This window comes from Homalodisca vitripennis, chromosome 1 (assembly GCF_021130785.1).
Source record: "Homalodisca vitripennis isolate AUS2020 chromosome 1, UT_GWSS_2.1, whole genome shotgun sequence".
Lineage (NCBI taxonomy): Eukaryota > Metazoa > Arthropoda > Insecta > Hemiptera > Cicadellidae > Homalodisca > Homalodisca vitripennis.
The window spans coordinates 88930575-88957472 of NC_060207.1; the positions used below are offsets into that span (position 1 = coordinate 88930575).

At 34.7% G+C, this 26898-nt stretch overlaps 1 protein-coding gene and 1 non-coding gene across 2 annotated transcripts in view; one reads left to right on the plus strand and one right to left on the minus strand.

Annotated features, from left to right (window-relative positions):
* Nucleotides 1–26898, plus strand: part of LOC124369129 (dynein beta chain, ciliary) — a 106831-nt gene that overhangs the window by 19472 nt on the left and 60461 nt on the right. Inside the window, exons 21-36 of the mRNA XM_046826935.1 lie at nucleotides 1389–1611; nucleotides 2335–2501; nucleotides 3782–3947; nucleotides 4458–4581; nucleotides 5261–5409; nucleotides 11527–11556; nucleotides 14129–14374; nucleotides 15101–15325; nucleotides 18758–18984; nucleotides 19351–19492; nucleotides 19623–19694; nucleotides 20446–20607; nucleotides 25445–25623; nucleotides 26142–26277; nucleotides 26506–26640; nucleotides 26727–26846. Of these exons, the coding sequence (XP_046682891.1) occupies nucleotides 1389–1611; nucleotides 2335–2501; nucleotides 3782–3947; nucleotides 4458–4581; nucleotides 5261–5409; nucleotides 11527–11556; nucleotides 14129–14374; nucleotides 15101–15325; nucleotides 18758–18984; nucleotides 19351–19492; nucleotides 19623–19694; nucleotides 20446–20607; nucleotides 25445–25623; nucleotides 26142–26277; nucleotides 26506–26640; nucleotides 26727–26846 (2503 nt within the window). The remainder of the gene's footprint in view (nucleotides 1–1388; nucleotides 1612–2334; nucleotides 2502–3781; nucleotides 3948–4457; nucleotides 4582–5260; nucleotides 5410–11526; nucleotides 11557–14128; nucleotides 14375–15100; nucleotides 15326–18757; nucleotides 18985–19350; nucleotides 19493–19622; nucleotides 19695–20445; nucleotides 20608–25444; nucleotides 25624–26141; nucleotides 26278–26505; nucleotides 26641–26726; nucleotides 26847–26898) is intronic.
* On the minus strand, nucleotides 17292–17364 carry Trnaf-gaa. The gene has a single exon. It is a non-coding gene; the product is annotated as a tRNA-Phe (tRNA).

A 26898-nucleotide genomic window follows, 5' to 3' on the forward strand; every position in this document is an offset into this window, starting at 1 on the left:
GGCAAATAAAGTACTGTCATGTTTGGGCCTGACAGCACCCAATATTTTATGTCGAAGATTTTTGTTACACATGGTAAAGTATATCTTTATATGTTTACGCACCGCAAAAAAGACAAAAAATATAGTTTACCAGAAAGCTTTAAATTGATTACGTGTATTGATTGCCTTTTGTCCGATATGATAATGATGATAATTTGACAATAAATGTGTTATATTTAATGTATGCAAAAATGTCATTGTTTATCATTTCTGATTCCAGGTGCTGAAACCAACAAAAAAGTCAGCTCTATGAATTTTTATTCATACAGATTCGTGATGCTATTAATGCCGTTGCAAATGCAGAAAATTTGGAAAAAATTACAATTTTGACGGCCACTTACATTGGAAGCCCGTGCCCAATGCACGAATACGCGCAAGATGCGATGTCGTATGTTAGAAAATATGGCCGTCCAGACCTATTTATTACATTCACCTGTAACCCACAATGGATGGAAATTTAGAAAAAATTGCTACACGGCCAAACACCAATTGATAGGCATGACATCACTGCCAGAGTGTTTAAGCAAAAATTAAAATCTTTAATGAATTTCATTATAAAGCATCGTGTGTATGGCCAAGTACGTTGTTGGATGTACTCTGTTGAGTGGCAAAAACGTGGTCTGCCAAATGCGCACATATTAGTTTGGTTAGTTGATAAATTAAGGCCAGAAGACATTGATTCCATAATTTCAGCCGAGATTCCCGATGAAACACTTGACCCAAAATTGCATGCAGTAGTAAGTAAACATATGATACATGGACCTTGCGGAGTTTTCAACAACTCCCCCTGTATGGTCGACAAGTGTTCTAAGCGATACCCTAGAGCATTGATTGCTGAAACCATCTCGGGAAATGATGGTTACCCGTTGTATCGTCGGCAATCAGTTGAGGACGGTGGGCGATCTGTAATTGTGAAGATAAAAGGACAAAATTTTGATGTAGATAATCGTTGGATTGTGCCGTACTCGCCAATATTGTCCAAAACTTTTGAAACTCACATCAATGTGGAATTTTGTAACTCTGTCAAATTGATAAAGTACATATGTAAATATGTTAACAAAGGTAGCGACATGGCCAAGAGGTAAGTGAAACGAAGTTCACCGGGTCAGCTAGTTTATTTATATATTTATAAATATATTATGGTATATAGCATTAGGTATTATGGTATATTTATATTATATTATATGGTATATTAAGTCCCACCGTCTTAGAGAGTTATTTTTCACCACACGATATAGATCATTCTTAGCTTGCTGAAATTCTTGCTCCATATGTGTAAGGCAAGTGTGGTGTGTATCTTAAATTATCTTGTATGATTTTTCATTTATTCGTTATCCTTGATTGTTAAGCCTTTCGGACCTCGCCAACTTCATTCATGAGGCAGACGAAGGGCTGTTGCAGCCCGTGGAGGAAGGTGACTATCAAGGACTTGTCAACGTCATGGGATATCTAATGAACGTCAAGGAGAGACAAGCCACTACTGACGAGATGTTCGAGCCTATCAAGAGTACCATTGAGTTGCTCAAACAGTACGACCAAGAGCTACCTGAGGAGGTCAACGTGTTACTTCAGGTGAGTTGTTTTTGTAAGGTATGACAATAGTGTGAAGAATGACCATCAAGAATAGAACTGCTGATACAAAATTCCAACAAGGTACCTAAAGGAGGTCAATGTATTGCTTTATGTGAGTTGTTCCAATGAGAAATTAATATAATATGACAATGCTATCAAGAGCAGACTTGCTCAATTATAAATAAAACGACATCTCCTATAACACAGTTGCGAAAAATAACAATGTACACGTGTTTAAAGTTTAACACCTACGGGGGCAAAATTAAAGAAAAAAATGGCCTAAGGTAATTTTGCTACAGCCGGCTCATAACATTTTACATAGCATGTGTCCGTTTAAATACATCATTCTGACTGTGTCTATTCTCAGTTATGTGATACACTCATTATAAACTGCCAGAAATGTTTCTTAGCACCCTAATCACGTGTTGGGCCTCTTGTTCAATTAAACAATTCCTGCTAACACAGGCTATTTTAAACTACCTGGGAGAGCCGGTTGCCGCACACGTCAGATTTTAGTTGTAATATAGTGGAGTTACCGCAGGTTCAAATATTTCCTATGACCATTACACTTTAATGAGTACTGTCATGGTCCTGTGCTCAAACAACAAACAATGCTCTTGTATTTTCAACTCTGCTTAAAAAATCTCTGTATACAGCATATATTGCATTTTAATATCTACACCTAGATGATAGCTAATTGGATTTGTATGATCGGCTCAACAGGAGCTGCCAGAACAATGGAACAACACTAAGAAGATCGCCGTGGTGGTAAAGCAGCAAGTAGCACCTCTTCAAGCCAGCGAGGTGTCCTCCATCCGCAACAAGATCGCCGCCTTCGACGCCAGCCAGTCTCAATACAGAGAGTTCTTCAAGAAGGCGCCGTTCCTCCGGTAATACCAATAGTTGTGCACAGGATAAAGCTCCTGTTTTAAACATAATTCTGGAACAAGGTTTTTAACTGATGAAATATTATTGTCAACACCCAACACCGGTTATTTATAGCTGATAGATTTCAGTCACCTGTTAAGGTTGGTGTTCACAAGTAGGCTATATATTTGTAAAACTACTCGTAGGTGGTTTTGTACTAAACAAATCAACGTAAGTCTTGTAATCAAGATTGTATACGATTTCGAAAATAACGTAACATATACGACATAATGGACGAGGATAAATTATTAAGATAGAATTTCATGCGAATTCTAACCTTGAGAATATCTTCTCCTGCTTTTGGAACGAGAATGTTATCACGTATCTACGTATTATTATACGTAGTCTCAAAATCTACTGTTAAGAGTATTCAAAAATTTAGATGATAAATTATATAAGAATATTGACAAAGTAATTTAATTATTTTGATTTCCATTGAGTAAAGTTAATCTTTGTAATATCAGTGATACAATCTGAAAAAGTTTTATTCAATTAAATTATATATGATAAAATATCAGTTCTTTACATTCACAAAGAAGCACTGATTCGGTGATAAAAATTCGAATAGCTTTATTTGTCAGGTTATATGATAGTACCGTAGTGTTGGTGTATTTAATAGTGTATCACCAAAACTTAAGAAAGAAAATATAGTTCCAGCATTAATTTTTATTGGGGCTAAGAAAAACTAAATAGTTTTGGAAATAATGCTCAGTCGGTAAACATAATTGTGAAACCAGCCGCGTAACACTATGGCGTAGTGTAACGGGTAACAGGTCATCGCCAGATAACCGAATCAAGCAACGTCGAAAGTAGTTGCTACTTCGATAGTATGTGACCGCTCAGTGATCCTGTCCTTGCAAGTTGCCCGCCTGCCCGACCATTAGTGGAGGTTATGAAGTCACATTTAAGCCGTTGGTCCTCAGGTTGAGTGTCAGAGAAGGCTTGTGAAATAACTAACTAACTAACCTAACTTTGCCTGGTGAAATCAAATATCCTTTACTTTACGTACTTAACTTTAAAAACTAAAAACTAAGGTGTTTGAAATAAAATCTTTGGAGAAGTATCTTGGAATTAATTAGGAAGCTTAGTCAAATAACACGTACTAAGAGGAAATGAATGCCTCTACTAAGTATTACGAAACGGTCACATGTACTATAAACTGTTTCCTCTCATACTTGCATCCTATCCCCCTTAGTTCCTAATAATGTAAAGGGATATAACAAGCACTCTAATCCGCCTGTAGGTACGATTGCTGGGATCCATACAAGATGTTGGATGACACCGATGTGGTGATCCATAACCACGAGACCGAGATGTTGAGGATCCAAGAGAGCGCATCCTTGTTCGAAGTCAACGTCCCGGACTTCAAACAGCTTAAACAATGTCGTCGTGAGCTTCGAATGCTCAAGGTATCTGAATTATATACTACTATACGTTTATATTAATTTATGTTACACATATGTCTTCAGATTTTTTTATATTTAAAATAAAATTGTTCAACCTTTAAAGTTAAAGGTAATTTTTTTAATGCAAATTAAGTTAGTCACAAATCAGTTCAAGTTACAAAGTTAAAATTAAATATATGAATTTACTAAATAATGATTTTTAACAAATGTGTATTTTTGAGTTTTTTAAGTTTTTAAAAATACTTCAAATACAATTTTAAACCTGTATGTAAGTTTGTATTGTAGTTATGATTTTACACCAGGATAAAGAAATTTTAGACATTAGGAACTACTGGGAAAATATTTATGTAATGTATGTAGTTTGAAAAAAGAAAACTGATATTAGTTGACAGTGTAAAGTATAAAAGTTTACATTTTAAGTGTAACTATGTTTACTTAACATAGATTAACATAAGGTAGTTTTATTTTTCCATAACATACATATTAACATGGATTTTGGTATCAATGTTATAGCAATTGAGGGACTACGTTCACATCGTCCAGACCAGTGTTGAAGATTGGAAAACCACTCCTTGGCGTCAAATTGATGTGGAAAATATGGACTTAGAGTGCAAAAAATTCGCTAAAGAAATCAGAGGTAGGCTTAAACAATGTCGTCGTGAGCTTCATTATACGTTTATATTAATTTATATTACACATATGTTTAGTTCTTTACGTGTCATTATTATTAAATTAAAAAGAAATTGGTGACGTGCTCGCATTTTGCTCCCGCGACGATTGGCTTTTGAACGGCACTAATTGTACTCTTGCAGATAGTTGTTGGCTGGAAACATATAATATAAGTGTTGAAGGAGCAGTGTTTAGATATATTCTTCATGTCTAGCACTTATCATTCCTCACCACATACTATTACTCGATTCACCGAGTATTGAGAGTACTGCGCCGCCCATCATTGCTGTGATGTAACAGGCCAGTTCGCGTGGAGCGCCAACGTTTGAGTCTTCATATTGTTAGTAAACGTTACGTAACATATGTTATTGGTGAACTATTTGTGACTCCCCGTTCCTTGAAGAAACGTCAATCTCTTCAACTATGTAAGGAAGAAACGTTTTTTAGAGAATAGACCGGTTGTGAAGTCTGGAAATTCTGGGATTTCACACATTCCAAATGGACTTTGCCTGTTTTTTCTCCCAACCTGTGGGCGGAACATCTCTCTCAACTCTCGGTGAATCCAGTATAGATTGTAATTCTGTCTTGCAATGGTCTCCTACAAACTGTCGTAGTTTTCGTATTACTAATGGACTTTCCACTTACAGCCTTGGACAAGGAAATGCGGACTTGGGATGCGTATGTGCAGCTGGAGGCGGCGGTCAAGAACATGCTTACATCACTTAGAGCAGTCGGAGAGCTGCAGAATCCTGCAATCAGAGAGCGTCATTGGCAACAACTCATGAAGTCCACTAAGGTTTGCGCCATCTACATCGCCATTTTATCTCTTTCCTGTTCTCTAAAGTTTTTAGAACATTTGAAATGTTATGTTTTAAATGAGAAATATTTTTTTTTATTTTAGGGATATTCACTGCTATTAGGTGTTATTTTACTATTTTATATCTATGTTTAATCAATTATAATTTACAGTGTAAATCACGCTAGTGACATATGAAGCCTTATAAAGGTCGCACTGACAGTCTATTTGTGGAGTATTGCTCCGCTCATATAATGTGCTACTTAACGTAATAAGTGTAAGCTGGGTGACCGTGGAGCTGATCAGTACATCTGAGCGATGTGGTTTTAAGTTTAAGAATGAGATTAGTTAGGAGGATAACATTAGTCGTTGCGGTGAGGAGCACGTGTCAGCGTTAAAGTGGACCAATCCATATTCGTGATATAGGGGATGGTAGGGTTTAGAAGGAACTGGGTAGGAAGAGAAACTACAAGGCGAGGGGGGGCGCGTGTCAGGGTTAAAGTGGACCAATCCATATTCCTGATATAGGGGATGGTAGGGTTTAGAAGGAACTGGGTAGGAAGAGAAACTACAAGGCGAGGGGGGGCGCGTGTCAGGGTTAAAGTGGACCAATCCATATTCGTGATATAGGGGATGGTAGGGTTTAGAAGGAACTGGGTAGGAAGAGAAACTACAAGGCGAGGGGGGGCGCGTGTCAGGGTTAAAGTGGACCAATCCATATTCGTGATATAGGGGATGGTAGGGTTTAGAAGGAAACTGGGTAGGAAGAGAAACTACAAGGCGAGGGGGGGCGCGTGTCAGGGTTAAAGTGGACCAATCCATATTCGTGATATAGGGGATGGTAGGGTTTAGAAGGAAACTGGGTAGGAAGAGAAACTACAAGGCGAGGGGGGGCGCGTGTCAGGGTTAAAGTGAACCAATCCATATTCCTGATATAGGGGATGGTAGGGTTTAGAAGGAAACTGGGTAGGAAGAGAAACTACAAGGCGAGGGGGGGGCGCGTGTCAGGGTTAAAGTGAACCAATCCATATTCCTGATATAGGGGATGGTAGGGTTTAGAAGGAAACTGGGTAGGAAGAGAAGCTACAAGGCGAGGGGGGGGCGCGTGTCAGGGTTAAAGTGAACCAATCCATATTCCTGATATAGGGGATGGTAGGGTTTAGAAGGAAACTGGGTAGGAAGAGAAACTACAAGGCGAGGGGGCGCGTGTCAGGGTAATGTCAGACGATCCACATTTCCATATTATGGACATAGTTTTTTTATTTTAAGGAACCACTTATTCTGCCCGTCCTCTTGGGACTTTGCGAGGTTCTTATCAGGCAGAAAGGGGGAGGGTAGTTGGTACAGTACGAGATCATTAGCACTGATTAGAACTGTAACGGTCACAGTTAAGATCTTACCTTACACTAAATCTCACTCACAACTAAAGTCCGGCGCTTCAAGTATATTTAGTAGTTTCGATGGAAGCGGGGTGTAATTTAAATTTGACTCTTTATAATTACGTCATCTCCTCATACAAAACCCCTTTACATGAAAGTTGTAGTTTTAGTGCGTGAAGTTTCACATTTGTGGTGATTACTAGACTTTCTAGCTAAGTAAAACAGATTAAAAGTTGAGGAAATCTGATAGTCCATCCCACGCGTACAAATAGGGTGAAATAGAAGAGCTCCGTTGTTGATGACAATTTTTAAGGGTAATGGGCCGTGCCGTTAGCAAAATCCCTGATAACAAATTAAAACTGCAAATTTGGTAACATTTAAAGAAGGTATGTAGTGTTTATAAACAATTATAAAATAGTGCGGAGTAAATTGTTCTCTCGACAGATGACAGAGGAGGTTATAGTATATACATACAGGTAAAGGGAACTTGATGTTGAGCTGTAGCTTCTTTTTTATTTCTTAGAGCAGTTTTTAATTCAGTGCAACTAATAATAATCATACGGTTTTTCTAATGTAAATTTGTATTTTCCACGAGAGCTATCGAAATCAAAAATATATTCTTCAGATGAATCCACAAATAAATTTGTATACAACTTATTAAAAAAAAAAAACTATACATTAAAATAACGTATGGTAAAGGACTTGAAAATAGCGTTAGCCAGTATAAAAACTAAATTATATTGTAAACTTTTGTGATTATTATTAGTTACATTCTATTTTATAATCAAATAATTTTGTTGCATGGTACAAATAAGTAGAGTAATAAATCATTTAATATTTAAAGTCTCGAAGAATTTACCCAGTAAGAAAAATCTATTAAGCTTTGACTTGTTACAATTATGAAATTGTTATTCATGTTTAAGTAAATTTACTAAAATTATATTCTGGGTAATGTTTTAATGTATTTTTCTAGTACTATATATAATAATTGTTCTCCAAAAATACTTTCTTTAATGACTATGTAACTGATATTTTACTTGATGCTGATATTCATTTTGTTTGGATAATAATATATAATTTAAATAGATAAATACTCAATTAAAAAATTCTGATTAGGGTTTTCTATATGTAAAAGTCATCGTAAGATCAATATAAGTAACAGCCAGTGTTGTAGTATCATATCTGAGAACCCTTGGGTTATATATCTTATTAGATTATCAAAAAAGTACTTTCACTTATAATTTATTTCTACTGTGTATTTATGTATGGTATTTGAAGTTAGAGTATAAAAACTGTATTTTACTTGTAGTTTTTTTCCAGATCCATGACTAGAAACATACTCGACTTTTTAATCATGTTTTAATTTGTTTTTATGCTTTTGCATTCAGTGTGTTGTCTTGAATAACTGTTGTCTCTTACTTCTCTGTCTCTGTACTGCCTTCATCTTATTCTCTTTCTCTCTATCTCTATCTCTCTTTAAGCTCACTTAAACTAATTACACATACTTTACTATCCTTAAAAATCCATCCTGGATGTAAGACTACTTGTTTATTTTATTACATTGTAACGTGCATTAGTGTGTGGATACACCTTATATGAACGTAATATAGTTTGACATGTCATTTATATTATTTATTTACTTTGAACTTAAGTAAGAATCCCTCACTTATTGAGCAAGAATACTAGTCTTTCCAGTAAATGAATCCCAGAGCGATGAAATTTTGAACCGGTATGTGTAAACTCGAAATATTGTTGGACATTACTGAAGTTTATACAGTTTAGATATTCATTATAGTTGAACAGATCATTTCTACATAATTGGCTAATCGTTAGAGAAGCCTGTAACTTAAGAGACCGGACAAAATTTCATTTCTACCAGTCTGTTCTCACGATAACTCGAAAAAGAAATTATCAACAAACTTGAAATTGTGCATGAAGCTTCATTTCCACATTGTGAACACTGAGTTTGATATGTGCATTCCACCACATCGAATTTGGCCGAGCGTTAACGAACATCTTTACATCTGTCTTATGGGTAACTACGATGGCAACGAGAAAATAGAAGAATAAATTAATTATTAAACAAACTCATTACATTTATAAGACACATTGACGTGTTACATATTAAAACACACATAGCGTGACTATCCCAACACATACCTCATTATTTTTATGGTAACTTGGTTTGTACACTTTTATTATTTGAACACTGATACGAAACACAATTTAATGAGAAAAATTGTGTATGTAGCTTGTAGCGTTTCTAGAAAGATTCCAAGAGTAGACTTGAATTTTTCATGAAACTTCATTTCTACATAGACCACTATGATTTCTATGTTGGTCCATAAACAACCAAGGAATTTAGCTGACCATCGTTGAAGTCTGTCAATTAATAAGCTGATACAATTTATCTTTTGTTTTTCGATGTGTTTAGTGCAATTTAGTAGGTTTCAATTTCTATACACATTTTAGCTGTTTGGTATCAAGTATTAATACTACTTCCTAGTTGTTTTCGATTGATTCAAACTATCCTACATTTTAGTACTTTTAGGAAAACCATACAACAATATATTGTGTGTTTAAATGAGCTTAATGAAACACTTCGTTATGTGTCTATCCTTTCTGACGCTTTCTTTTTTATTATTTGCAAAACATTATATTTATTTGAGACCCTATTTGTTCTTTTTTCCTCTTCTTTATTTTCCATTTCTCTTTCTGGTCTTTTACATGAATGTACAGCCAATATTCCCAAATATATTGCAACTTGCATTTTCCTACAAAATAAAATTTACATAACACGTTCAGCGTTAAAATTTGTTCATTTTTACGGTAATTTAAATACAATTCCTCAAAACATCACACTACCTATTTAACGCACAAGTAAAAATGTTCACAAGCATATCATTTTACACCGTCTTATTTCTGCCCTCACAGCCAATATTTTCATAATTGCAAAATATACTTCATATAGAACACTTAAATCTAAGAACAAAACTATATTGTATTTAAAAATTTCTCATAAAACCAATATCACTTGTCAAAAACTACTTTATACATATTATCTACGAGATCGAATCTGGGCTTTTTATCGCAAGTGAATGTTGCAGAAATTGTTTGAAAGGCTCAATCGCCGCGTGAAATCTTCAGGATCGTCCAGATCATCGGTGAAATCTTTAATCTTTAAAGCCACTCGACAAGAACAGTACCAATCCCAACTGGAGTGTCATGTAAGGGCTAGAGATGAATAGGCTTGCAAGACACTCACTGAGTGCGGAGTAGATTGCTGTCTCAACAGATGACAGAGGAGGCTGTACATACAAGTATAGGGAACTTGATGTTGTGCTGTCGCTTCTTTTTCATGTCTCTGTCTGTGTGTTGTACCGTGTCGTGCACCTTGTTACTTGCACTTGTGCATTTGTTGGTGTATAATGCGTTATTTTTACCATTATATAATTTAATACTCTTTCTTTGCAGATATTTATAATTATCATTACCATTATTGTGCTTGACCATTTTTATGACTAAATACTACCAACAGTTAGTACTTAGTGTTTTTATACTACTCTCTATTATTTTCAAAGTAACCAACCAAACTTTTTCTCCAGATTAATACAATTTTCTGTTTCTAAATAGCACTGCTGGAGTATCTTATCTACACTTGAGAGAAGTCAACTATCGTTGAGACGCTAAAACGTTCTACATTATCATATTTTAAATAGTTAATGTTTTTTCTTTCTAATCTTTTTATAAGTTTTTCAATAAAAATTAAACATAATAAACTCTTGTATCAAATGTACACTTACTCTAACGAATCATTTAATTCTTTCGCGTCTATTGATGAGTCTTATAATCTAATCTCATAGTCCGATAGGAGAAGGCTCACGATATGAACATGCATGCGGGAATTTTAAGAAAGACGCTAAAATGGTTTGGCCACTTCCAGAACTATGTTTTAAGACAATAAAGGGAGAGTATTTTTGTTTAATAGAAAGGAGAGATTTTTCAATTCAGAGACCTCTTCGTAGATATCCGATGACTCCCGTGTTGCACCGATTCTTGTGAATAGTCTACAGAATCATTTGTAGAGGATATCAGTAAATACATCCTTATATAAAGGAAATCCTTAGTGCTTTCACCACTTAATTTATATTTATATATATATATATATATATATATATATATATATATATATATATATATATATATATATATATATCATACTCTTTTTTAAATTCCTGGAATAAGATGAATAGACAATATATTCACTCTCCATATGCACCAATGTAAATTTGCATTGGAAAGACATAAATACCAAACTATTACTTACGTGTTTCGCTTTTACTGTAATCTGTGTCATTCGTACATACGACATTTTTATTCAAACTGCCATTAACCTATTCAGGATGATTTAACGTTCTACTAGAAAAGCATATTATAGAGAACTTTACACACATCAACAACCCTAGCTGAGCAAAATAACGAATATAAGTTTGACCTGACTGCATGTTATTTCTGACACACAACCTTCATATGAGAGTTCTATTCTATTTTTAAAATTACACTGACTTTTGAACCAATTGACAAAACCTCTTTTTAAATGCTTGTTATACACAAAAAGAAATCGCCCGATGATGCCAGAATCACCAGCTGAATGATCAACGAATAGTAAATGTATGATCAACTTGACTGAATGAGCATCTTAGGTTGCACTGTGATGATCAGCATGCGCCTGTTACAGAGTTTAGCTGCACTGCCCCCTGAAGTCACTGTGAGTATGATACCGTTTATACGATACACGATCGTGCTGTATGTGGTGTTGTTATAGAATGTTCACTTTGCAGCTCCTGTGAATTGTCTTATCTGTCCATCGAACTAAATACAAAGCTGGAACAAACTCCACAAGCTACAGAGTTCAGTATTATACTGTGTACGGAATCAGTACTCTACCATCATTTATAAACAAAACTAACAGAAATCCACCTGTACACAGTCGACCTGGTTAATGCAACATCTCACTAAATTTGTTGGACTATTAATGATGATTATATTTTCCAGTTCACCTTGGGCTAATACGTTCAGAGTTGATTTTGTCATTTCTCATCTACCGCGGTTGGTTTGTTCTAAATTCTACTTCAAAGGCAAAACAACAAAGATTGATTTATAAACTTTAAAAATAACTTTAATGCGCATTTAACTCTCACCAACATATTTTACTTTAAAAACATAAATATCATTGAAATGTGCCTGTGTATTTCATAATTTTTTAATGATGTCACCGGACTATACATACCGGTCTATTGCTTTTATAGTCTAGTCATTGAAATTAATGTTTAGCCATTAGAGGTTTACAGTTTTTCTTTTTAATTTATCAATCGCATTATTATTGTATAGAGAAGTTGTGAGAGTTTAGCATTGTAAAAATACACATAAATAAAAACGAAAAATTTTAATTATATTAAATAAACAGTCTCTTATATGATTACATTTAGAAAACTTTGAACCCCCATGGCAATAAGGCCAAATTCGTCTGATTGAATAAGTGAAAAAATTAATCAGACAGAAGTCGTTTGTACAATAAACTTCTTTTCATAAAAATCCAGTCCAGTATAATTCTTACGCATCTGATAGAACCCCTCAACGTATGCTGACCCATATTGATGTAATACCATTGCCACTGTTACAACAGGTAATTTTCGCCTCAAGCAACATAGCCGACTCCGGACAGTTTTCTTCGATCCTCTTGACTTTAACAGTGCGTTCCAGTTTTATATTAAGTACGATGGTTCTGTATATATAAGTTTAAGAATACTGATGGCGAGCTAACGGATCATTCGTCCTAACGTAATACATTTGTTATTTATTCATTCAAAACACATGAAGAATTTGAAAAATAATGGTATAAGTAATACGTACAATAATGTATGCAATCTATTCATGTAATAATAACATTATACCTATCAGTAACATGGTAACTGAAGGTCGAGGAAGAAATGTAAAATTCATTTATTGAAATCAACTTAACTTTCAAAATGAACACTAGAAATATATGTTTATTCTGCCAGCAAATAATATATAGACAATATAATATGTAGCTCAAAAACCACGCAAAAGTAATAACCAGCATCTCTAATAACCAAATAGTTTTTACTTTGTTCAATAATATGTAAACTTTATGTAATATTTACTTCACGAAACGTTGTAAAAAATCAAGTATGGTAATTTACGTTTGATAACAATCCAAGAGGTTGTTATGCCATTTCATCATAATTATTTCAAATTTCTTGTCCAAATCTCTGTAAGAAGTTTTGATCATCATAATAAAAAGATTATTACATGCAGTTACGTATAAAATATACACGTAACGTAGTTAAACTAATTGTTTAGTAATACTGAGTTTAGTATTATATTAAATACAACGATAAACATTCGTGATTAATGATTAAATTTCAGTTTGTGTTTACGAAAAATATGAATATTCGTGTGCTCACTCTGTATTCTTAATTTTGTAATTATTTGTCCATTGTCTTAGTTTCAACAGCTTTCAGTATTAATGTGTATTCGATCTCATATTAGAAAAAATAGTTTAAATTAACTAGCTTTTTAAATTGTATATGCCATAAAGGTTACTGTCCAACTATCATTTTATACTGTGCATTACTATTTTAGAATTTGTTTCTAGTGTTTACTAAACTTTTATCACTTAGTAGGTAATTTTTAATTATCTTTTTTCAGTTTTCACTATGTAAATTTGTTGTCCAGTTTTATTTTCACCAGTAGATACTTTTTTAAACATATTTTACTTTTGTGCACATATTGTAGATTTGTTTTCTTTACTTTTTATAAACTAGCTAATAATTCGTAGCAAACAATATTACGTTTCTTACGAGTACTGTGTATTAACTAATTTTCAGTGCTGTATATTTGGTAAGATTGTGATTTCATTTATTTTTTAAGATGAATTGAAATGTTATTCAACAGTTACAGTTCTAATAAATATATTTAAATATCTTATAATGTCCTAATTGTCAAAATTGATTACTCACACTTTAATTAAACTAATAATTTTATACCCTTATATTTTTTCGTTTAAGCACCGTATCAATGGTAAAAAAATTATAATGTTTAAACCACATTTTTATTGTATCCTTGTTAATAATTTAACAACTTTAATAATTTAACGATACTATTTACCATACAATGTAAGCATATAGCATTGCCAACTTAAAAATCAAGTATGGTAATTTACGTTTGATAAACTCAATAAACATTAAGATTAGTTAAGATTAATATAAATTTATAATACGTGAGATACATGTGACAATTGGCATCCCATGGCATAGGTAAAGTTCGTGATGGACGAGGGTACAACTCTGAGCGACCTCCTCGCATTAAACCTACATGAATGTGAGGACGAGGTGAAGAACATCGTGGACAAGGCGGTGAAGGAGATGTCCATGGAGAAGATCCTCCGAGAATTACACAGCACCTGGAGCACCATGGAATTCCAGCAAGAAAAACACTCCAGGACCGGTTGCACGTTACTACGCGCCAGTGAGGAACTCATAGAGACGCTGGAAGAAAATCAGGCTAGTTATGGACTAACGATAGTGTTGATGGCTCGCCACTGGTTGCACTCTGTTGCGATTCAGTAAGAAATCACAGAGACTGGAGGAGACTTACGTAAGTATGGACTAAAGATTCGTTATCTGCTGGCCAATGGCTGTGCTCTGCTACGATCTAACGAGGAACTCTTAAAGATATTCGGGAAGAATCAGGTAAGATATGGACTAACGATAGTGTTGATCGCTCGCCACTGGTTGCACTCTGTTGCGATTCAGTAAGAAACCACAGAGACTCTGGAGGATATTTACGTAAGTATGGACTAAAGATACGTTATATACTGGCCAATGGCTGTGCCGTGCTGCGATCTACCGAGGAACTCTTAAAGATATTCGGGAAGAATCAGGTAAGATATGGACTAACGATAGTGTTGATCGCTCGCCACTGGTTGCACTCTGTTGCGATTGAGTGAGGAACCCACTGAGACACTCCAGAAGATTTACGTAAGTATTAACTAAACGATACGTTGTCTACAGACCGCTGGTTGCGCTCTGCTGCGATCCAACGAGGAACCCTTAGAGATATTTAAGAAGAATCAGGTAAGTTATGGACTAAAAATACTGCTTATTGCTGATCACGCGCTGCACTCTACTTCTATAATCTAATCATACTCACGTTTTACCGATTGGTTTTTGTTTTCCTTAGTTAACTAATAATATAAAGAGGATTGAACTCTCCCCTTGTTCTCACAGGTACAACTGCAAAACCTGATAACGTCCAAGTTCATAGCTCACTTCCTGGGTGAAGTGTCGGCCTGGCAATCGCGTCTTAGCGTCGCAGACCAAGTGATCACGGTTTGGTTTGAGGTGCAACGTACATGGATACACTTGGAGTCCATCTTCATGAGCTCAGAAGATATACGCAATCAGCTGCCCGAGGACTCAGCTAGGTTCGACCACGTCGATGAGGAATTCAAGGTTTTTAATAATATCGGGAATCCCCCATTTTTTGCATGCAAAAATGTAAATGATAACAGAATAGATAATAGATAGATAATTCTAAAAATTATTTTTAACACGTTTTTAAAAGTGTACTAGAAAATGTAAAATAATTTTTCCTAAATTCAAATTGATTTGTAAAAGGTACCAGTCAGATTGTACTGAAAATGTATAATAGTAATTTTTAGTTTTAAAAAACTTGTAAAGATTTAAAACAATAAACGAGAGGAGGAATAAATTGGTAATTGATGCATAAACAATCATAAAAGATTATCTCTACATGTTTTATTTAATAAAAAATTGTTATAGTTTCAAATTGACGTTCAAATTTTTGAGCAAAATTAAGTATAAAGATTTTTTTATTTCTGTATTTTTTTGTATTCTTATTTCAAGTTTGACAAGTACATAGAATATATCGTTAACAACAATGCGTACAAATTGTTTGGCGTTGTAAAAAATATACAAAATATTTTTCTTCAATAGATGCTATGAAATTCTTAACATTCGTAAGAGGTGCAATTATTTTCTAAGAATACTCTTTAGTTATCTCTATATATGCAGGCTTTAGAGCCTTTAACAACGGCACACAATAAGGTAATAGTTTTAAACGTTTCCGTAAAATTTTCTAAACAGTCTTTACTGGAATTGCTAATTCACGACTAGCCTTCCGAACTGATATATGTGGGCTTCCGTGAAAGTCTCACTCGCTCAACACTCTCTTGTCCCGTACTCTCTTCTCTTTGCAAAGGCAGCCGTATCTTCAAAGTGATGACAATATCTACGGATGTTATTACCACTTGGAAGATCACAACCGAATTTTACACGGAACGCACGTTACACAGTTACTACAGATTCTGTCTGCAAACTGCAGAACACAAAAAGCCTTCTGTTTACATGGCGCCAGTATGCTTATAGCGCTTTCTAGCGGATGGTGGAGGAAACTGCATCCACTTGTGCATGTCACCTATATATAGGTGACAACAAACAAAACTGTTTGAGTAAAAAATTACAAAGAGTTAAAACCCCGATATTTATTTATAAACAGCCGGGATTCCGAATGCTAATGCCTCAACTGCATGATTCTGGTTTGCTTGGCTTCCTAGACTGTGGTATAAGGACAGGAAAGTACAGACGGTCTTATTTGAGAAATTTGTTTGACTTTTATAAGCTATCTAGCAGAGTGATACTTTAACCCAAGATTCCAAATTATGGTTACATTTCTAGATGTAATTTTGTTGGTCATTGTAATTTTTCTTTATTTAGAAATTTTAGATTTAGCAATGCAAATGGCGGAATTGATATTCCTATACACAAGGGGTTTTCATAAGTTGTGTTATTAAAATGTTTTAACATTTTCATTTATTCTTAATTTTATTTGTTGACTGGTACTGGATTATTTTTTTGTTTATCGTTTAGTTTTTTTATAAGTTAAAGTTAAAGTCAACAATATTTTTCGACTCCTCCCTAGATTTTGAACTTTGATCAAATTAATAGTTTTACTTTCAGATTTTCTTAATTTACACGTGACACAATGCTTTATAGTTCAATTAGTATTCTAAGCTTTTATTTCGTAATTCGTGGTTGAATACGTTTTGTTAGTATAATAATTTGTAAAACCTGTAGATATTTCTATTACAAATGATTTTGTTGGAAACTTATTCAATACAATGTTTTTATTTATCAGTGTAAAAAATAAGTATTTATTCACAAGAGGACGTACAAGTATACAAGTAAATAACAACAATACAAAATAGTTAAAAACATCTATGAGCTGAATTAAATATTTATTGATGTCCATGATGCCTACAATACAATTCAATGCTTTCTTAATTTAAAAAAAATTGTAAATAAAAATAACCAAAATAAATACAGTAATAATTCTACATTTATAGAATACAATTAATAAGTTGCTGACACTTTCAAATTGTAATAGCAAAAAACTTAATGCCGAAACCCGGGATCGAACCAGGGACCTTTAGATCTTCAGTCTAACGCTCTCCCAACTGAGCTATTTCGGCTCTGTTTTAACGAGAGTTTCATTCTTCTGAGGGTGTAAAATAGTTGTATTTGTATTTCTTTCCCTGGTTCGTTTCTTCAATACGAATAGTAGGCCTAGTTCCATTATTTTGCTTTACTAAAGTCTGTAAAGATGCAGAATTTTATACCCTAGATAATGATGTACCGGTATAGCAGTCTAAGTTAATTAACATTTAGCAGGCCTAGTTTTTTTTTTTTTTTTGTTACACACAAATTGATGTTTGAATAAAGATGTAAAATATGGTAGAGTTACGCTGTTATTTTGCAATCTAACTTTTCTAAAACAATAATAAATTGCCTAACCAATGTGTGCACATTGACGACTCTGATAGCCAAGGCTATAGACGTTGTACCGTGGATACCAGACTTGAAGATTTGAGATATTTGTTTGGACTTTACTCCTACGTAAACAATACCAATATTTCATAATATCTGTCATTATACTATTTTCAGTACAAACTATAATGTTTAGTTTAATTTTTTTTTTTAAATAGGTTTCCGCTAATAATTAATAAAGTAAATTGTCAACACTAATTTTATATTTCATGTTAACAATATTATTGTTTTAAACATCTTACAATTTTATAACTTGAAACTTTACTGATGTGTGTTTTAAGTTCATTTCTTTAAACAATGTTCATAGCCAAAACAATTAGTAATTAGAAGAATCTCAGTCGCTCAGACGATGTATTATAGAACGTTTTCATTTAAATAAAGATATTATTGTATTTTCCACCATAACGTGACCATTATCTGACCAGTTTAAGACTGCAAAAAATATTACTTGACATGAACAGCTAACTCCGACCAGGGGGATGGTATGTTAGTAAAAACAGAATGCCATTCTCATATCACTAGAAGAAGCAAAAACATAGTTTATACACATGTGTAGTGCACATAATACGACCTAAACAGCTACCCTGCGGTACTATAGAACTTCTACTAGCCACCTCCGGAAATTGGCTATTTGTTTTAGTCATCTGAGATCTGCTAGATAAACAAACCATACTAAATCAATCATGTAATTGTGCAGTTTAGCTAGATTTTCCTCATCATTTACAGAATCGAACGTATGGGGGGGGGGGAACAAATTAATCTTTACTACTACAACTTCTTGTCCTTAGATACAAACTTATCAGTTTCATATACAAGAGCAGATGTACTAAATAGGTGGTAAGTTTCTCCCTACCTAAATACAGACTTGAATAGTCTGAATTCTTTGAATATGAGTGAAAATTCTACCCCCTTCAAAGGCAGTTTAATGTTGTATATATCCTCCCGATAAGACTACTCTAAGTCAAAGAAGTTGACTGAATATGACTTATACCTATAAATTGTCATGAACTGTACCCTGGCATAAGAATAATGTAATAGATCCTGATGGAAGACATGGCGAAGACACCGAACGTGGTGGAGGCGACCAATAAGGTGGATCTGGTGAAAAATCTGGAGGTCCTGCAGAAGGAACTGACGCTCTGCGAAAAAGCTCTTGCAGAATACCTAGAGACCAAGCGACTGGCTTTCCCCAGGTTCTACTTCGTGTCATCAGCTGATCTACTGGACATTCTCTCCAACGGCAACCAGCCTGAACTGGTTGCAAGGTAAACTTTAATATTCCTACTCTTTAATCTAGTTGCAGTTTGTCCGTGCCTGTGAGAATACCACAAGGCAAGCGGCTACCTTAACTCAATTCTACTTTAGTCTTCAACCTATCTGTCCAACGTCAACCAAGCTGAATTGATTGCTAACGAGTTTTCATTTTTCTATTCCCAATTGTCTAAGATCTGCCTTCATGTATACTACTTCGTCCAACTCCTCAGTAAGAAGCTATGGGAATTGCATTGAGGCATTCGATGTCATCATCATGTGTCCCTAAAGTCATAACACCTTATCTGAATATTTTGTAACCTGATTATTAACTACTTCAAAAAGCTTATTGTATAAATAAATGATAAATCATGTTGCAGGCATTTGACAAAGCTTTTTGACTCAATGGCGCGACTCAAGTTCGTGCCTGGAGAGGTAGAAGGCACCAAGAGTGCCCTGGGGATGCACGCCAAGGACGGGGAGTATGTAGAGTTTAACCATGACTGTGATTGTAGTGGGCCGGTGAGAACCATTTCAATTTTTACCTTGTTTTTATAATACAAATCAAATGGTTTTTTTTAATAATAATTATCAGTAATAAATTATAACTTCACCTTTATGTGAGAGAACTTGACCAAACACGTTTGACTAGGTGGAAGTCTGGTTAAATCGTCTTCAAGCTGCGATGCGAACGACTATCCGACATTACTTTGGCGAAGGAGTGGTAAGTGATAATGTAGAATTTATCAAGTTAAAAATATGAAATTAAGAAACACTCAATTTGTTTACAACTGAATAATACCACGAAACTGAACTATAATTAATTACAAAATTTGTTAGCCATTACACCTAACGGTATTTTAATTATTACTCGTTTAAAACTAAAAGAATCGAATTTAACTTAATTCAAATGTCTGCTTCAAACCGAACATTAATTTTCTTACCCCTAATCGTCACCGATCTTCCCATACAACAGTACACCTCACCGGTTCCCCCATTCACACCTATACATCACCGATCTTCTTATTCATTCGTACACCACACCGATCCTCCTTTTCACCCCTAGACTTTCACCCGATCCACCCTTTATAATCTTTACACCAAGCATCAGCCAACCACTGGGCGTTCCCAGTCATTAGTATGTTTCGACATCTGGTGACTGGTAACTCTTATTAATTGGACTTTTTTGAAAATTCTGAATGCCTGAGCCAGTGGAAATACTTCAGAGTCTAGGAGCTTTTTTAATTTGGAAAATTCCTACCTCTAATAAAGGTTCCCGGCAGAAAGGTATCGGCTTCTGAGTACTCGTATCTGTAGGCAAATTGAAACTATCGGTCATTCCACGTTTTTCGTTTCTCCTTGAGGATACAGTATATTCCTTCTTCGTTACTGTATACTTAAAACATAATGTTAAGCAGAGTTTATGTTTAATTACGTTTAATAGAAATCGTACTTACAATATTGTTTCTTGACAGGTCAGTTATGAAGAAAAGCCCAGGGAGCAATGGTTGTTTGACTACCCAGCCCAGGTCTCTCTCTGCGGCACACAAATATGGTGGACAACGGAAGTTAACATTGCCTTTTCTAGATTGGAAGAAGGATATGAAAATGCCATCAAGGATTATCAGAAGAAACAGGTATCGATAGTCACTGATAGAATCACATAATCCATGAAAATTTACGGAACATATTTTATAACGAGTTTTCATCGATTTATTCTTGTTTGTTATACTTCTCACAATCGGTTGTTAACATTTGCTGTCCATAGTATCATCAGATACGTTTAGTAATTGTTAAACGCTGCAAATGTAGATTATAAATTATTTATTTTCAATTGAGATCAAATTATCTGTATTTACGCTCACGCATGTCGCACACGTTTGCCATCCAACAGTTCATCAAGAATTTCTCAGTTCAATTTCATTTTTGCTAAAACATCAAAACAAAACTATAAAACCCACTCAGTTCATGTCACCTTTTACACATTTTTTAGTTTACACCTCGTTTTTTGTTTTAGCATATAACTTTTTTAGTGTGACTGAGATCTTGTCCAATGTATGCTTCTTCTTTAAGATCTACCAGCTGAGCTCCTTGATCTATCTCCTGCTCGGTGAACTAAGCAAACAGGATCGCCAGAAGATTATGACAATCTGTACCATAGATGTACACTCCCGGGACGTGGTGGCGCGTCTCATCCAAACAAAAGTGGAGAGTTCCACGGCGTTCCAGTGGCAGTCCCAATTGAGACACAGGTACAGTAGCCTTGTACCAACTGCCTTGCCTGTGCACTCAACCAGCGACACTCCCTACATCATCAGTTAACCCAAGTGCTAAATACACTGAATGTGTGCCATAACATGCTGACATTCCAAATAAATAGTCCAGATAATTATGAACTGACAAGCATAAACTCATGGCATGGAACCATCATAAACATTTGAACATCACTCAACATACAGTATCTTTATCACTCCAGTGACTTTCGAACCCGATCTCGTTATTTCAAAACTTTGTTGTTATATTTAACACATTGTCGTTTGTTCAAGATGAAATAGTGTCAACAGTTGGTATCTTAGCAGTTGCGCCTTGGTAAATGTTTCATACATCTTATAAATTCTTCGTTGTACTTCAAAACTTCAGTTCTGGTATATATATATATATATATATACCTGTGTTAGGTTACATTTTATTTTTGATTGTAATAAATATAGACCTGCAATCATTTTCATTTCATAAGATTAGCCAAGAGAGTTAAATAACATACTATTTCGTTGTACATTTTAGCTGATTTGAAATTATAATCAAGTGTTAAAAGAGTATACGTGCTTAATATTTATTTCAGTCAAATATTGCAGTTTTATTAAAGAGAATAATTGTAAAATAATTGAATATTGTGTAAAAACAGTTTTAAGAATCAGTGGCCCCTTATATAAGAAATTACCACATTTTGAAATACTGCTTAACATTAGATTCTCAAATATTTAAGGGGATTCTGCATCTAGATGGGTGTTTTTTTATATTTACTAACATTTTATTATTTTGATGTATTTTTTTCAATTACCTACATGTAAAAACTAATATGTAAATACCTTTGGTGTCATATTTTAATTTTACTTGGATACAATAAAATAAATACTCGTTTTTATTTTGTAAAAAACGTTAATTTTTAAAATTGATATTCCATAGCTGAATGACAATCAATTGTTATCCTGTTTATTTTATTTTTGATGCTATTGACAGCTACTACATTCCTATGTATTTTTCATTGTCATACCCCAATAGATTAAAAATTCCATGGGCTTTTAAAAATTAAAAAAAATATTTTCTCATTTTATTTTTATTTGTATAATTAAAAAAATAGGTTAGGTAAGCTGTAGAGTTATGAAAATACATAGGAATTTTAGACATGATATGAATAATACCTGGAAAAAAATTTCAGCTCTCTATGTATTATGGTTCTCAAGCAATATCAATTTTTATTCAAAGAAACCTAACTTTCGGGAAAATCGCGATAAACTAAAATAGTTTCATTTCTTTAATGTTAATCTACAAGTTTATATTAATACAACAATTTTATATAACATAATATTACATTAATTTGTTATTTTTACATAGGCCTATTAGAATAGTATCCATAAAATATTTTTTGTTGGTCCAAAATCTAAGTTTTGAAGTCTTAAAAAAAAAAAAAAAAATTAGACCCTACCGTATCAAGTAGTGGTTCCAGCATTCAGATCTTTACAGCCAATGTAGCCTACTAGGTTTTAGACCTTAGAATTCTCCTGCACCATACACCAGCCCTTCTGTTGCTCTTTAGTCTTTCTTCTTCTGCTATCTGTGCCACTTTCAGTCTCCTCCTATATTCTCCAATCTGTAACTCTTTGCGCCTTTTTGATAGTCGTAGCCTGCTTTTATCAAAGCGCTTAGCTATCCTATAACTGTGCCTCCCAGGACTAATACCTGCAGCCTCTTGATAGCTTGATACATGTTTTCATATAGCCTGTGTTGTAAATGCTGATGGCTTCAAAAATACCCAGTTCAAGTTTTGTTTTAGATGTGTAAACAGTTTTGGGGCACTTTGACCAAATAACATTGTGGAGCGCCTCATTGGCATTTTTGAGTCCGACCGGCTAAACACCTAGTCAACAAAGTTTCGGTGGAGAGCCTCTCATATAAAGGAAGCATTTCTTTCACTACATTAGGAGAGAGAGGTGTTTTGATTTTCAATGCATGTGGTTCAGGAGATCTTCCATCAGCAATGGCTCTTTGGTTAAAAAAAACACCAAGATTCCTTCCCTAGCGGACATTAACTTTTGATGTGGTGACTCATCAGTGGATTTACAGTGAAAGAGAGTGGCATATATTGCCTCTTTCATTTTGGTTACATTACCAAGGTTTTTTATGTATACATTGTGGTAATACCTTGTTAGTTTTTGTATAAACTGGTTCACTTAGGTGACCTCGAGATCGACCTCCAACTGGGTTTTTTGATTTTGAACGATCCTTTACTAGTTTTCTCAATCCAGTGCCTAACCTCTTTTGCAACATGATTGAGGCACTCCACTTTTTCAATCTGTTTGTCACCATAAAATATTGCAATCATTTAGATGTGCAATTGTTTTTGCATCGCCATCCGGACAACATGGTTGTATATCTAAAATCCAATGCTTTCCGAACGCCGCCACAATCTTTCTGCTGCCTCCCACCTCCATTCTGGTGATGATGAACCTACATAGTTTTGGTTACATACACCTTTGTGATTGTTGTACCAAGTCTGAAAATGCTCAGGGTTGCTAATTTTTCGTTTTGCTACCTCACATATGTTACAAAATTTGGATATCACTTCAAAATCTATAACAAGACCTGTCAAAATTTCAATACAACAACCAATCCCATATTTGGATGTGAAACCACGTTTCTGCCATGATCCGTCATAACTCACAGTTATGTCAAACACCTCATTGTCAGCATCTAAAAGTGCCATAACACTTTTTTACTTCGAATCGGGCTAATTCCAAAACATGTTCCATTTCTGTTTTTGAAGAAGCGTGTAGGCTACTTATATGTTTTTGAAAACGTTCTATAATTCATTGGACTCATGTTCAAGGACATACAAAACATATCTAAAGCCCTATGCCCTTTGCCAATAGAAGCAATTGCTTTGACTACTCTGCGGTTTACGTCATAAGAACCTCTCGGAGTGTCGTTTGTATTCGTCGACTGGGACGTACAAAGCTAGTCTCATAATCACAGTCATCACATTTTACATTCAGGGTAACAGCAAAACCTTTTATGCATTTGGTTATTACTTTTGACCTCTCAGAAAAACACATTTTACAAGGAAAAGCGCCTATAAAACTTTCAAGCTTCTTGGTTTCGACTAAAATGTATTCTGATGATTCGTTTTTTTCTGGAATTATCTCATTATAACTAGAATTATAATGCAAATCCAGTAGGCCTACTTACATTTTCCACAGTCTCTTCACTTACTTGTTGTTGGGACAAATGGTGCATTTGTAACATGTTGCATACTAACACTAGGTTGTGGATCACAAGTTTGTAGGTTAGGCCTAGGCTCAACTGGAGCTCTATTTCCATTGTCACTTGTATCTTTCCATCTTAGCGAAATCGCTTGTCTATTTCTATCACTTAGTCTCTTTTTGGAGTTCTTTTTTCGACCCATATTTGACTAAACTATTCACTTATTGTAGGACACTAAAACACAAGAAACTGCACAATTACAATTGTAAACAAACAGAATATTTTGTGAATGTTTGTTTGTGATATGCTACCATATGACTCAAAATACATTTGATCAGCTGTTTGAGCAAACAGTTGTTAGCTAACTAACATACAAGCTAGCCAGAAAGACAAACAAACAAAGATAAATAACTATAGAAACAAAGAGTAAACAATAATGCTTATTACATGTAAAGTTTCTTTGAAACCAGAAAATGTCGAGTTCACACTCAGGACATGGCCGAATAAAATAAATATTATGAGATAAAATTATTATTTTTTAGTCATAAAGTTATGTTTTTCTGGTTCAGAATTAAACAGAGAACAAGAATATGTATAAATATTTTTTTTCAAATTTTTGTCATTTTTTGCCATTTCTAGATGCAGAATCCCCTTAACATATCAATCATGTTACAAAATTATATATACTTTTACTCTTTATCGGAAAGTTTAATAAAATTATAGTCTTTTGTGACATCCAGGATCGTTTTACACATTACAACCAAAATATGTCACTAACAAAGCCATTTAATATAGTATGGTAAACAGAACACTGATAAAACATGAATAAATGCATCAAGTGATAAACTAAACATGTGACTAACCTATCCATTGTTCAACACTCACACAACCAAACAGATTTGCACGTGACTCCAGTAGACTCCAGCCGGTTGTGGACTTCTCCAGTTCTCTCCAGGTAATCTTCCACTCTCAGGAATGTTTTCTGTATTAAAGATCTACCAGTTGAGCACCCTGATATCCCTGCTCCTGGGGGAACTGACCAAGTTGGACCGCCAGAAGATAATGACGATCTGTACAATCGATGTACATTCCCGGGATATGGTTTCCCGCCTGATCCAAGCCAAGGTGGAGAGCGCTAGCGCCTTCCAATGGCAGTCGCAGCTCCGTCACAGGTGATTGTTGTTCTCTGTTTCACAATACTACTCGTACTTGATAACTTTTGCTTCATCGTGAGTATTAGAGTTGTAGTGATAAAGGCAGATACAATTTTTGTTTGATAAATTATTAAAAAATATAATGTATATTTGCTAAATAAAGTTGGACAGAAGAGTTATATTGTAATTCACTTCTTTACAGGAGAGTTTCAACAGCTTTACGTGACGTGCAAATTTTACGAGAGATATTTTTAGCAGTGCTGAGTACTATTCAATGTCACAACCACGTTGTTGTTGTATGTTTTGTTTGTTATGAAACTGGAAAATATGTGTCCTTAAAACACGTGTCCTAAGGGGATTTGAAAGAAAGTACACGTTATGTTAGTTAAATTATAAAGGTGTAGACTACATCAGAAACTGATTTATAGCCATTACCATCACGGTCTACTTATTATTAGTTAAGGGTACACAATATCATGATGTAGAATCCCTGTTGATAATGATAATGCTGATGATGATAAGTGTGGGGTGTCTAGATGGGATGAGAGAGAACGTGACTGTTTCGCCAACATTTGTGATGCTCAGTTCCGCTATTGTCACGAGTATCTGGGAAACACTCCCCGCCTTGTCATCACCCCCTTGACCGACAGATGCTACATCACTCTTACTCAGGTACAAATCCTGAGTATGTACACACTAACTTAGTTTAAAACTAAAAGTCACTAGTGCATGCCATTAACACTGAGAACCTCATATTCGGCTATTTCAGGTTAGCCATTAGTTACAAAACGATGGCTACAGAGTGGTATAGGTTGTACGTTTGAAACGGCCCTTAAATACATCATAGGAGTAGGAATCCGGTGTGTAATGTTTTAAATTATTTTTTTATCAATGTTCCAGTCCCTCCACTTAGTGATGGGAGGAGGTCCTGCAGGACCGGCTGGCACTGGTAAAACTGAAACCACCAAGGACTTGGGCAGAGCACTTGGCATCATGGTATATGTCTTCAACTGTTCAGAGCAAATGGACTATAAGGTAAACATTTGTGAAAATTGTCAAAATATTTATAGTATTACAATAATATTTTCATATGAACTTGACAAACTCGTGTTCTTCCTCAGTCCTGTGGCAATATCTACAAGGGGTTGGCTCAGACTGGGGCTTGGGGATGTTTTGACGAATTCAATCGCATCTCTGTGGAGGTGTTGTCTGTGGTCGCTGTTCAAGTCAAGTCTGTCCAGGTGAGACGCAAATGTTAGCTATTTACACTGTTTTTCTACAATAAAATTTCAA